This window comes from Haliotis rufescens, unplaced genomic scaffold (assembly GCF_023055435.1).
Source record: "Haliotis rufescens isolate VD_foot unplaced genomic scaffold, xgHalRufe1.0.p SCAF_22, whole genome shotgun sequence".
NCBI classification, from domain to species: domain Eukaryota; kingdom Metazoa; phylum Mollusca; class Gastropoda; order Lepetellida; family Haliotidae; genus Haliotis; species Haliotis rufescens.
The window spans coordinates 5740509-5754942 of NW_025963913.1; the positions used below are offsets into that span (position 1 = coordinate 5740509).

General features: G+C 41.3%; 2 protein-coding genes and 1 non-coding gene across 3 annotated transcripts; all 3 read right to left on the reverse strand.

Moving 5' to 3' along the window:
- Positions 1-671: 671 nt before the first annotated feature.
- On the reverse strand, positions 672-743 carry Trnad-guc. Its single transcript has one exon. It is a non-coding gene; the product is annotated as a tRNA-Asp (tRNA).
- A 3066-nt stretch (positions 744-3809) lies between these two features.
- On the reverse strand, positions 3810-5446 carry LOC124136391 (caveolin-1-like). The gene is made up of 2 exons (XM_046502320.2): positions 5236-5446; positions 3810-4393 (listed from the first exon to the last, which is right to left on the reverse strand). The coding sequence occupies exons 1-2, from the start codon at positions 5284-5286 to the stop codon at positions 4070-4072; spliced, it is 375 nt and encodes a 124-aa protein (XP_046358276.2). The 5' UTR covers positions 5287-5446; the 3' UTR covers positions 3810-4069.
- A 464-nt stretch (positions 5447-5910) lies between these two features.
- Positions 5911-7492, reverse strand: LOC124136390 (caveolin-1-like). The gene is made up of 2 exons (XM_046502319.2): positions 7231-7492; positions 5911-6527 (listed from the first exon to the last, which is right to left on the reverse strand). The coding sequence occupies exons 1-2, from the start codon at positions 7279-7281 to the stop codon at positions 6204-6206; spliced, it is 375 nt and encodes a 124-aa protein (XP_046358275.1). The 5' UTR covers positions 7282-7492; the 3' UTR covers positions 5911-6203.
- Between the last annotated feature and the right edge of the window lie 6942 nt (positions 7493-14434).

The window sequence follows — 14434 nt, forward strand, 5'->3', positions numbered from 1 at the left end:
CTCAATGTCTACCTTTTTCTATTCGAAGGTCATGAGAACTACATCTGTAGTCTTTGGCTATTTCTAAAGATGCACACAATTTGACGTATTACCTTTAAATGTGGAGATCCTTAGCGAACTTTGAGTAGTATAAACCATGTTCTGTGCTGCACACTCCAATTGTTTGTTTACATTTGTGGGTTGCTGGTGATGGTTGCTAGCAGTAACGTCCATCTTTCCCCCCTGTCTAACGTTTCGTCATATTGACAAACAGTAACATATTTAAAGTATGTTATAACTTAAATGTTTCATCTCTTGAACATTGTTATTACAATAGTCGGATTCAAAATTGTAATTTCTCAGTTATCATTACTGTAAAACGGATAGCTAGAACGTTAAGCACGTGCTTCACGTGCGTGAAATACGGGACAGCTACGTGTGTACGGTTGCACGTGTCACGTACAAATGACAAATCATTGGACTTTCTTTGTCAGACAAAATCTTGATTGTATTACAGAGCTGCCACTGTTTCATCCTAACTGTTAACATTTCCATAATCCCACCAGAAATGGAGAGTAAACCATTACCAAGAAAACCATTATAAAAGCAGGCATTGGTGTCATTGACGAACAACAATCTGAAGAAAGGGGCAGATGGATAGTTCTTGAAAAATCTAAGCTTAAAAAGATGTTCTCCCCGGCCGGGAATTGAACCCGGGTCTCCCGCGTGACAGGCGGGGATACTGACCACTATACTACCGAGGATTGCTGAAAGAGATGTTACAATGAGTACACCTGTAGCCTACTTTCTATGCTGACGGCGAACGTTTTATCGACTGCCGAGAAGTTAGCGAATGCCTGCTGTATACAAAGCATGAACGATCATGAAAGGTATAGTAACATTTGTTTATCATCTGTGTAATTATATTTACGACAAAAACAAAAACCTAAGTGCAATTGGTCTGAGTACGTACATAATTGTAGCCACCGAGTATTTTCCGATAAATGAGATCTAATTAGCTGCGACATCGTAGCTTTGTTCTCGTACACACTACTGCTTTCCCTATAGTAGAAAACAACGATTTGACAGCAGTCGCTATGCATATATATAGCCTAGAACTACGTTTTACTTCTCCCTCCATTGTCACCGTTACGTCAAAGGCATTATGACGCCACAAATACAACTGTTGTGCGTCGCGTACAATGTAAGTTAAAGTTTTCATTACGACGAAAGATCTTGTGTGGATAAAGGAGTTTTGACAAGCACGAATATCTGGACTTTTTTTGTATATTTAATACTTATACACCTGACGAAATCACTTGTTTATATAAATGCAGCGTGTTGCCTGAAAACTGCTCGACAAATATCAGTGCTCAATGTATTACATATTGACAGAATTTGACATCACGTTTTCAAATAGTTTAACTTTATATAACACAAATCACATGATATCAAAACTTACAATCATATTGTTTCTGATTATAGGCAATGAATAATTATAACTTCTTTTAATATTTAAAATAAATAAATGTAGGTATATCTTCGACTTGATGAAAAATCTGTTTTAAAAAATCTTTCTTTCGATATAACTGACTTTGTTTATGTCAACAGCTAGTTTATTTTCATAGAATTAATCAAATTACACCGGTGCTTCGTATATGAATGTCTAACCATATGATCAAGATAATCGACATTTTGGCACCGATGACAATTAGGAATGAAAGTCGTCTAGAGTAGTGCTATAAAGCTCTCTGTACAATATAGTGGAGTGGCCATACTCATACTTACTTTGACAAACATGACAAAAACGTATAAACAAATTAAGAAAAACTACGTTTGACTTACACAAAATACAACTGACTGTAAACTATTACTTTTTTCAATATAATAATAAATTAATTAATAGCTTATGTCCTGTTAGCGAGTCAGTTAACTCCAGATAACCACAGTGTTATTCGTTGCAAGAAACAAAGACATTAATGATATGCGGCAATTTAAAACCACTGGAGAAAATATTACAATTGCCAGAAAAAAAAACTGAGATAGTTTATGAGGATATTACAAGGGCTGGCTGAAAATTTCTAAGCCTAAGTGGGATATCTCAATCGGATTGATACAAACATTTGCCACCAACAAGTACAATCATTTAATGAATCACAGACATAAGAACTATAACTGTAGTGTTATTATTGCCTTTGTACCAGACCATCTTGTGAACCTACCCATTGAAATCACCAGAAATGGACAAAACTGGCAATAGGGCAGTCATCAAGTACCTGCAACTGAAAGGGCTAACTCCAACACAGATACATGCTGACATGGTCTCCACTTTAGGGGATGCTGCCCCTTCCTTTTCCACTGTAAAGAAGTGGGCTGCGGAATTCAAGCGTGGCAGAGAGAGCCTTGACGATGACCCGCGTCCAGGAAGGCCTTCAACAGTAACCATTTCGGAAAACATTACCCGGCCGGGTGCATGACATGGTGATGGCTGATCGACGATTGACCACTCGACATATTGCCAGTGTTGTGGGCATCTCTCATGAGAGGGTTGAGCACATTATCACCAACGAGTTGGGGATGACAAAAGTTTCTACAAGAAGGGTGCCAAAGCTCTTGACAGCGGATCAGAAACGTGTCAGATTCCTGACGACCTGTGACAAATGCCGTTTTGAAGCAGATCCCGATGATGTTTTGGCCCGATTTGTAACCATGGATGAGACCTGGATTCATCACTTTCAACCAGAAACCAAAATTCAGTCTTAACAATGGAAGCATCCGGAATCACCAGGCCCCCCAAAAGCCAAGTCGGTTACTTCTGCTGGAAAGGTGATGGCTTCAGTCTTTTGGGATTCCAAGGGTATTCTGCTGATTGAATATCTTGAAAAAGGCCAGACTATCAATGGAAGATATTATGCTGACCTACTGAAACAGTTGCGTGAAGCTATCAAAGCTTAGCGACGGGGAATGCTCGCTAAAGGAGTCCTGTTCCACCAAGACAATACTCCTGTTCACAAATCGGTGGTTGCCATGTCAGCGATCAATGATTGTGGCTTCGAACTCATTGACGATCCCCCTTATTCACCCGACTGGGCCCCGTCAGACTTCCACCTGTTTTCCAAAATGAAAAAGGAACTAGCGGGTCGCCTTTGTTCCTAGTAATGATGACGTCATTTCCGCTGTGAATGACTTTTTAGGGTGGCTGAAGACAATTTCTTCTTGACCGGCATCCAGGCCTTGCAGCATCGATCTACGCAACTGGGACACCCGATCCCGTTAGTCACCTCTTAAGACAAGCATAGTCGCCTTTTACGGCAAGAATTGTTTGCTGAAGACCCATTTCTACCCGGATTTTCACGGGTCCCTTCGTGAAATAACTTGCTTGTAACTGCGCATTAAGCGCCCCGCTGCGAGCACAACCCTCAGTTAATCTGTTATGTAATGGCTGAAGAGCTATTCTAACCCGGATCTTCACGGGTCCCTTCGTGAAATAACTTGCTTGTAACTGCGCATTAAGCGCCCCGCTGCGAGCACAACCCTCAGTGAATCTGTTATGTAATGGCTGAAGAGCTATTCTAACCCGGATCTTCACGGGTCCCTTCGTGAAATAACTTGCTTGTAACTGCGCATTAAGCGCCCCGCTGCGAGCACAACCCTCAGTGAATCTGTTATGTAATGGCTGAAGAGCTATTCTAACCCGGATCTTCACGGGCACAATACTTCAGTCATGGCTGGGGACACCAGAATTGGGTTTTCATACTTTGTGATGAATCGAACCCAGGCCTTCGGCATGGTGACGGAAGACTTTAAAAACGCTAAAATGACAGTATGTATATATTCCAACGTAATCTTTATTTAAAAAATACAATTAAATGTAAATGTACATCAGTCGAAGTAAAGAAAAATAAGGACGATTTAAAAGCATAAATTTACATATGCTATATGAGTTTAGCTTTATCTATAATGTGTAAACGTCTCACAATACGACTTCCCTCTGAGATATATCACAAGGCACAATTCGTTATCAATTATGTCCTATCAAATATGTCTTCATTAACAGCATGAATAGCAACACTGGTGAATATTTCTGGTCTTATTTCCTAAAAGCCGTGAAGAAAAGGCCGCAAGACTCGCACCAGGGGTCCAGAGCACAGTGCACACACATGCCGTATAGCTTCTTCAGGCAGCCACAGTTGAGCTCCAGTACCTTGAAGCAGGGCGTGATGATCCAGATGTGATTGAAGGCGATGACGGCAAACTCACAGCCCCACTGCATAGCAATACAGATGCCACACAACAGTGTCAGGAGCTTGTACAGGAATCCTTTACAGCAGTTGAAGCAGAGACTGGAGGCAGTCCATACACAATCGAAGCTATGAGCTCCGTCTGGCTCAGCAAGGATGTCTTCGAACTCAACCTAATAAAAAACGATAAACAATACATGTTCTAAGATTACCGATTTTCCAAGTAGAATAATTGGTCGCCCACTTCCTAATATATATATATACTTAGACATTTAAACATGTCATTACTAGTAAAAGTGTATTTGAAAGGTACTTTGGAGTTTCAAAAATTGAAAATGGGGGTTGATTATGTGATTACGGTACGGTGCTTGTATCATTGTCTGGCGTTTGGCACTAAGGGTAGAAAACTACGACAGGTCAGCTTAGAGTCAGTATAGTGTTTCTGAGTTCGGGTGACCTTGTTAAACTGTTAAATGCGGCGACTAACGGGACCGGGTGGTCAGGCTCGCTGACTTGGTTGATGCATGTCATTGTATCCCGATTGCATTGATCGAAGCTCATAATGTAAATCAGTGGATGGTCTGGTCCAGACTCGATTATTTACAGACCGCCGGCATATAGCTGGAATATTGCTGAGTGCGGCGTTAAACAACAAACAAACAAATAATTATCAAACATGCTACCAAAAAGTTTCAAGTAAGTGGTAGCGTTTATGTTTAAAGACAATTAATATAAATTTAGAAACCTTTATGCGGACACATGAACTCATTTCACAAAAAATCGAGCATTCTTATACTGACTTTAAAGATATCTGTTTTAATAACTGGTTCCATGTATCAAAGATGTACAGAGACATAATACATATAGGTTTCAAGTCTTCAACATGATCTCATGTTTCAATACAGTTAACTACTGTTATAACGAACTTATATACTTCGTTATATACTTCGTTATAACCGTAATTTCTTATAAGCATATATACAGCATATAAACATGACACGACCGGCATGCTTACCTTAACATGGTCGTTGATGTTGTTGGGATCGCGGTTCAGGACGTCAACCATCGTGGCCCTCAGGTAGAAGCTTGTAGCCCTTTGCTGGAGGAATCAGTTACACAATAAGCTATGCTGAAGCATCGAGTACTTGCTGTAGCTTAGCAATAGAACAACAGTGTCGCACCATGTCGAAACTTGAACACACGTAGATGCTAAATCTATTTGGCTTCGTTTCAAATACTTTTCGAGTGGTTCCTAGTGTACAAGCTCGTAACTTTACCGCCAGTTTATAGACCATCGTGTTGGAGAGATAAGGGAGCTATTAATGGTTAAATGACAGGATAAATCGTATGCACATGTCGAAAGGTTATTGTGTTCAAAACACCGGGAGGTGAGGTGAGCTGAAATGGGCTTTAACGTCGCGTTGAAGATTATGACACTTGTATAGCGACATGCATGCGCGCGTGTCTGTTTTTCTGATTCTACTTGCCAAGGCAAATGGTGATTTTATAGTGCTAGCCGACTGAGATACCATGCCGTAGTTTAACATGAATACCCCACTCAGATACTGTATACTGACTCCGAGACGCCCAGTCCTTGTTTTACCCCCTTAATGTCGAGCGCCAGGCAGGGTAACAACAAGTGCCGTCTTTTAACGTCTTTGGTATGACGCGACCGGGGATCGAACCCCGGTCTTTCCGCTCTGCCACTAGACCACAGAGGCGGTATTCATTGGGAGGACTAAATCTAAAAAATCCCAACAATTGCATGAAAACAATGTTATATTTGTAACAAGGGCTTTTTGGAAACTTGCCAAATTGGGTCTTCAGCAACAACATCTACAGAGGCACTATGAGTTTATGCCGAAAGGCCCAAACGTTTTTATTTTTACAAAATGGTACATTGTCAGCTGCATATTAATATCGAGACCACGAGAAACTCCCAGTGTCTTCATATAAAAGTCTTGAAAGGCAATTCTGGCTCCATCACTTTCTGAATGCATGGAAGAGAAGGCCAAATGCTTCACAGCAGGGACCCACTGCACAGTGCACACACACTCCGTATATCTTCTGTAGGCAGCCACAGTTGAGCTCCAGTACCTTGAAGCAGGGGGTTATAAACCAGATGTGGGTAAAAGTCACCCAGGCGAACTCACAGCCCCAACCCATGGCAATACATATACCACAAAGCAGTGTTAGGAGCTTGTATAGGCACCCTTTACCGCAGTCAAAACACAGGTAGGAGAAGCTCCACACACAGGAGTAGCTGTGAGAACCATCGGGCTCTGCTAGGACGTCCTCGAATGATACCTGAGTACAATGGTATGAAACAAATTAGCAAGCATAAATGCATACACTACTGTAAACTGTCAAAATCTTCACAAATCTTAGACGTAATTTATCGACCATTTTAATAAAATGGCGGCCCTCTTGTATTTCTGGTTTGTAACGTTTCCTGTGGCGTACCACAAAGACAGTTTAAAAAACAACATTTTTTTATATAAATTGTATATCATGGCCTATTAAGTGAGTGAATGAGTATGATTTTACGCCGCTTTTAGCAATATTCTAGCACTATCACGGCGGGGGACACCAGAAATGGGCTTCACACATTGTACCCATGTCGGGAATCGAACCCGGGTCTTCGACGTGACGAGCGAACGCTTAAACCACTAGGCTACCCGACCGCCACTGGCCTATTAAGAAAGTCAGGTAAATAAATCTTTTATGCATGAACATAAACTTAGATACTGTTGTGGCTTCACTTACAACAGGTCGTTGTCCTCACCCAACGGGTGCATTTAATACTTGAATTTATTGAATTTATTGAATTTATCACGTTTTACAAACGTCAAGATGTTTAATTTGTTTTACGTAAGGTACGTTGAAGTTAACCAGGAATTTTCTCCTGGTAATTATTTAAAGATACACCTCACAAGTGAGGTCATATGTTTGACATGATTTTACCTGTTCTGTGTGTGTTCAGTTAAACTTTGACACCTCTGTCTCTTACCTTGACATGTTCGTTGATGTTGTTTGGGTCCCGGTCTAGAATATCGTCCATTCTGAAGATGTACAAAGATTAACTTTCTTACGGTTTTGTAAATGATTCTTTATAGGAGCCTTCGGTTGAGTTGCAAGTGGGGAGTTTCCAAAGAATGTTACATGGTGAGAAGTGTGGTCGGGCGTTGTGTGCGGCAACAGAAGATTTTACTCTCATCGACAAATGGACACATCTTGAACCTGCCCGGGAGTGGCATCTTGTGTACAGGCGAATGTCACGATCTCCTCAAAGGCTTTTCACCATTATTTATTATCCTACCTATCTTTATGATGGCTCGTCAATATTTTATAACTAACACTTATAAATGGGGGGTAACCTGTCAGTTGCAGTTTATGTTTTATGGTTGATCTGATACACAGTGTTATTCCAATAAAAGTAGAATCGTAGATGACCTGCAACAGGCAATAGAAAGTGTAGATTTCATTCATACACACATCTCACAATAAACGCATGGTATTGTTGCGTGTTATATAAGAACCTTGAACACGGCGAGTACTACGTTGGGTGTACATATGTCTTCAGCTGTGAGTGAGTGAGTGAGTGAGTGAGTGAGCGAGTGAGCGAGTGGGTGAGTGGGTGAGTGAGTGAGTGAGTGACCCCGCTTTTTGCAATATTGCAGCACTATAACGGCGGGGGACACCAGCAATGGGCTTCACACATTGTACCCATGTGGATCGACGAGCGAACGCTTCAACCACGAGGCCCCCCCTCTGCCCCTGCTGGTAATGAGATGTTATGATTTTAGGCCTGTTGTTGAATTACTAAGGTTACGAAACTCTTTTGATAAACTGACAGAAGGGCTAAGAAAATATATTTCAATAGCAACTACAAGAGTTACTTCCCTTCTCTCTTTTGATCAGTTTGAAGTCGTGTTTCAGTATAGTTTTACAGAAACAGACATACTTAACGGACATTTCTTCTGGCAATGTATAATTCCACATGTACCCTTATCTGATTGTAAATTCAACGTAGTAGAAACAATCGGAATAGTGTTGTAAATTCGGGTCTATTTCTCAAGAAGGTTGGATGTAGAAAGGATTCTACGCTACAACGCAAAAGTTTGTTATCGGATATTCCGCGGATAAGTTGAATAACTCGCGAATAATTCGCAAAATCCCGAATAATCCGCGGATATCCGCGAATTTCTGCGAAAACTATTTTATTGTTTTAGGGCACTAATTAGGAGTTTTAGGGGACTTTCACGCCGTCAACGCGGGGCGGGCCATGGCAACACTCTCCATACAAATTATTCTGTGATACTATGCTGCGAATGGATTGCAGGTACATTTGATAAATACATGTAAACACCAGTTTGTAAAATATTGCTGCTATAATAATGCTATCATTAAATATTATTTAACATAAATATTTGATTAATGATCAACTTGCAGTGTGTCTCTCATTTGTACAAATCTACTACATGTATACATTCATGGACTAGCATATACTAATGTAGTACTTTGACATTTGTTTTAGTATAGTTGATGTGTGTATATGTACATTTACTTGGTAAAAAACACCTACAATGTACATACAAGGAGGGAAGTCCTGATTAGTGTGGCCACACAGTTAACGTTGATATAATATTAATATAAAGTACATTGCATGTGCTCCTACAAAACTGATCGTTATATATGCAGTTGCATTAGACACATATACTTCAATTCCCATGTTATTCAAATTAAAATGTCATTGTGATATAACAGTAGACCTTGTACATTCAAGCACGTTATACACGCACTGTACGGTATTACAATCAGACAGACGGTCAGTAAGACAGCTAATTATCTTGCATTAGTTTGTAATTAATGTGTTATGTACCGCACATCAATTGTCGTCAGTGCATCCAAGTAGTTTCCTACACCTTGACATACCGTTTCACTATATGTTTGGTCACGTGCGCCAACAAACAATGTTTGTTATAACTGATGACTTACCTTCTTGATACGTTTTGCATGTGCAAATAATTTTTTAAAGATTTTCCATATTTTGCCCTGTGCGGTAAAAGTTAAATGTGTGAGCAAATATTGTTTGTTTATCATAATTAAATAACCAGGTTTGATTGTTCTGACCTTCGGTATTTACGTATTGTGAATACAAGATATGCATGTAGTTATGGGGGCAGGAGCAAAGTGTCCCCTCCATGTATGTCTGACACAGACGCATCTAGTTATGGGGGCAGGAGCAAAGTGTCCCCTCCATGTATGTCTGACACAGACGCATGTAGTTATGGGGGCAGGAGCAAAGTGTCCCCTCCATGTATGTCTGACACAGACGCATGTAACAGATACCTGCGCAATTTGAAATTGAAAGGTGTTCAGTCACCTAACCCATTGTGAACAAGGAACATGTGCACGTGTATCTTGATACGATTATATATGTTTATATCGGGTGTGTGGCATATGTAGGTACATGCTCCAGTGGTTATATGTGTAGGTGTATTAATGTACATGTATCTATTAGGCAATGCATTTAACAGTTATGAGTTAACAATGTATGTATGTATGTATGTATGTATGTATGTATGTATGTATGTATGTATGTATGTATGTATGTATGTATGTATGTATGTATGTATGTATGTATGTATGTATGTATGTATCCTGTTTAGTGTCTGTCTGTATATGATACTATATTTATTTTTATATTTTATTTATCTTGGTTTTGTGTATGTATTTATATATCTTGTTAATGGGTATTCATTATTTATGAACTATTCTTAACTTGTAGTGACCGCCTCCATGGTCTAGTGGAAGAGCGTCCACCCGGAGAGCGGAAGGTACCAAAAAAAACCGTTAGAAATTGGTACTTGTTGTTTCCCGGCCTGGCGCTCAGCATTGAAGGGGCTAAAACAAGGACTGATCGGCTGGGAGTCAATATACTGTGTCTGAGTGGGATATTCATGTTAAACTGCGACATGGTATCTCAGTGGACTGGCACTATAAAATCGGCATCATTCCGGACAGCCACACACACATATAAGTGCAATAATCTTGGACGCGACGTTAAACCCATTTCACCTCACCTCACCTCACCTGTTTCAAGGCTCACAGTTCTTCGCCGCTGTAAAGTTAAATTTTGCGATAAACAGTCACCATATATTGCTAAAAAGGCTTCCTGATTACAAAACCATGTTCTAATACAAGTACACTTTTTAAAGAATCTAGAAATACTTCTCTTAGCAAGGGGTACTTGGGACCTATCCTTTCCCTGAAGAGGCTTTAAACAGACAGACAGACAGACAGACAGACAGACAGACACACACACACACACACAAACACACACACACAACTTGATTACTAAAACTGGTTGCCTCTTGTTGATATAATTGTCCTTTTATTGAGAGCTTTATGCAGCAAATTGTAGTTGATATTCTATTGGTTACCACTTGATTATTAAAACTGGTTGTCGCCTATTAATATGATTGGCAGTTTATTGACAGCTTTGAATAGTGTGAATAGTTGATTCGTCTGCTCATACATTTTACGAATCTTACAATATCGAATAATTGGCACCATATACATTCCAGCAGAGAGGTTTTTTTTACTTTATCATCTACATCAGAGACCATATACCGATATGGTCTCTGTCTACATAAATTGTTAATTGTGGAAGATACTTACATCACTCTATCTCAGAACGCATAACTGATAACATTCAAACATGTAATTAGTACACAGATGTTTGTTACATAGCATTTCCTGTATATTCCTGCTTGAACACACAGAGCCTACGTGTATGCTGTAATCGGCGGAATGTGTGTCCACACTTTTAAGTGCATAATATATATATTGATACATAATCAATTATCCTCGTTCCTATTTCGAATGGACACATTGTAAGTCTAAATCTGCACGATGACAGACAAAATCCTTCTTTGTAAAATGCAATCAATACAAACGTAGCGGCTGATAAAAGAGACAATTATTGAATCATTTATGTGTAATTTATTTTTTGTTCTCGTTCAATCTTTTGTACTTAACATTTGAAGTCATTTTAAAGTTTCAAGTACTCTAATGATGTGGTATGAAATAAGAATATGAATAGTGAAAAACAGTCTCCATAGGGGATGTGCATGTATAATTTGTTCTTTATTTGTGTCTTTGCGGTGTATTCGAATATAGTATTGTCTTTTTGTCAACGCAGTTCTAATCTTCTGACATTGATCTAATTAATATTGTTTTTTTATAATGACGTTTTACAAAACTAACGACGTAAAACCAGTACATAAATCATCGGACAACATTGCTATGATGATGTGGCATTTGCAACAACAAAGTCATGTCATAGGAACGTTTGCGTGGTAACTGCTGTGTCATATTACCTTGTGTCCCGTATTACCCTGTGTTCCGCATTACCCTGTGTCGCGTATTACCCTGTGTCCCGTATTACCCTGTGTCGCGTATTACCCTGTGTCCCGTATTACCCTGTGTCCCGTATTACCCTGTGTCCCGTATTATCCTGTGTCCCGCATTACCCTGTGTCCCGTATTACCCTGTGTCCCGTATTACCCTGTGTCGCGTATTACCCTGTGTTCCGCATTACCCTGTGTCGCGTATTACCCTGTGTCGCGTATTACCCTGTGTCGCGTATTACCCTGTGTCCCGTATTACCCTGTGTCCCGTATTACCCTGTGTTCCGCATTACCCTGTGTCCCGTATTACCCTGTGTCCCGTATTACCCTGTGTCGCGTATTACCCTGTGTCCCGTATTACCCTGTGTTCCGCATAACCCTGTGTCCCGTATTACCCTGTGTCCCGTATTACCCTGTGTCGCGTATTACCCTGTGTCCCGTATTACCCTGTGTCGCGTATTACCCTGTGTCGCGTATTACCCTGTGTTCCGTATTACCCTATGTCCCGTATTACCCTGTGTTCCGCATTACCCTGTCACGTATTACCCTGTGTCCCGTATTACCCTGTGTCGCGTATTACCCTGTGTCCCGTATTACCCTGTGTCGCGTATTACCCTGTGTCGCGTATTACCCTGTGTCCCGTATTACCCTGTGTCGCGTATTACCCTGTGTCCCGTATTACCCTGTGTCGCGTATTACCCTGTGTCACGTATTACCCTGTGTCGCGTATTACCCTGTGTCGCGTATTACCCTGTGTCCCGTATTACCCTGTGTCGCGTATTACCCTGTGTCGCGTATTACCCTGTGTCCCGTAATACCCTGTGTCGCGTATTACCCTGTGTCCCGTATTACCCTGTGTCGCGTATTACCCTGTGTCGCGTATTACCCTGTGTCCCGTATTACCCTGTGTCGCGTATTACCCTGTGTCGCGTATTACCCTGTGTCGCGTATTACCCTGTGTCCCGTATCACCCTGTGTCGCGTATTACCCTGTGTCCCGTATTACCCTGTGTCCCGTATTACCCTGTGTCGCGTATTACCCTGTGTCGCGTATTACCCTGTGTCCAGTATTACCCTGTGTCGCGTATTACCCTGTGTCACGTATTACCCTGTGTCCCGTATTACCCTGTGTCCCGTATTACCCTGTGTCGCGTATTACCCTGTGTCGCGTATTACCCTGTGTCCCGTATTACCCTGTGTCCCGTATTACCCTGTGTCGCGTATTACCCTGTGTCCCGTATTACCCTGTGTCCCGTATTACCCTGTGTCGCGTATTACCCTGTGTCCCGTATTACCCTGTGTCCCGTATTACCCTGTGTCCCGTATTACCCTGTGTCGCGTATTACCCTGTGTCGCGTATTACCCTGTGTCGCGTATTACCCTGTGTCCCGTATTACCCTGTGTCCCGTATTACCCTGTGTCCCGTATTACCCTGTGTCGCGTATTACCTTGTGTCACGTATTACCCTGTGTCCCGTATTACCCTGTGTCGCGTATTACCCTGTGTCGCGTATTACCCTGTGTCCCGTATTACCCTGTGTCGCGTATTACCCTGTGTCCCGTATTACCCTGTGTCCCGTATTACCCTGTGTCCCGCATTACCCTGTGTCGCGTATTACCCTGTGTCGCGTATTACCCTGTGTCCCGTATTACCCTGTGTCCCGTATTACCCTGTGTCCCGTATTACCCTGTGTCCCGCATTACCCTGTGTCCCGCATTACCCTGTGTCCCGCATTACCCTGTGTCCCGCATTACCCTTACAGTTTAACCATGAAACTGATCCAACCTGCTGAACCAAAGAGATAATCTGGTACAACATAAAGACATGAAGAATATAGCTATCAATAAAGATGACATGGAAGTAGAAAAATGGGGTGTAAATTAACCTCCTTTCTACTACTATCATTATTATATATGTAGTTAAACAGGGGCTTGTACGTATTGTTGAAGTTATGCTCTTCTCGAATTTGTTATTAGATATTTGTTAGAGATCCGGACCAGCAACGAGGTATTGTAGTACTGTATGAAAGCGAGCACATACATGGCAAGGTGACGGTTGGCAGACAGTCCTTAACGCGACGACAATATAGTAATGGCCGTTGAGTGAAAATGTGACCCTTCAGCGTTTCCATACTATTTGGACCATGTTTAGAAATGTTATCTCGATGTTCGTAAAGTGGGCCGGTAACGGAGGTTTTCTGGGCGTACAAACAGGCGTACGGTCGCCTTGTACTCATGCACTATATTCATGTTTTCGGTTTTTATATGGTCCCTCTGGTTTGGCGATGAATGATGACCCTGACGATAGCGGGAGTTTCCATATCTGATATTTGTTACGGTGATCAGGAGGTCGGAATGTAGGTCTGCTGATAACCCTGGTCAGTGTCGAAACATGTGTATCGCTGACTGTGAGAACAGAGGCGGATACGGACATTAGACTGCTTCCGGGTCTACCTAACAGTCTGAGTACACACTAGGTGAGGTTTTTTGTATATTGCAGCCGCCAGTTTAACACAATGTTGCAAGGACATTGCTCATGGATCATATAGCACCACGTGGAAGTTGTAGAGGAAAATAGCCACTAAAGCGTTGAGCATATGTCTTTTCTTTCTCTTCATTGGTAAGTATGAAAAGGGTAAGTAAAACGTACAAGTTTATTGATACCAACTTCTGGTTTATTGCATATAGCGTTTCGATGTAGATTCTTATGCCGTTATCAAGCTGGAGTGACAACAACCAAGTGATGAGAGGTATACAGTCAAGTCTCGTTAATCCGACACTCCGACACATATATATGCATG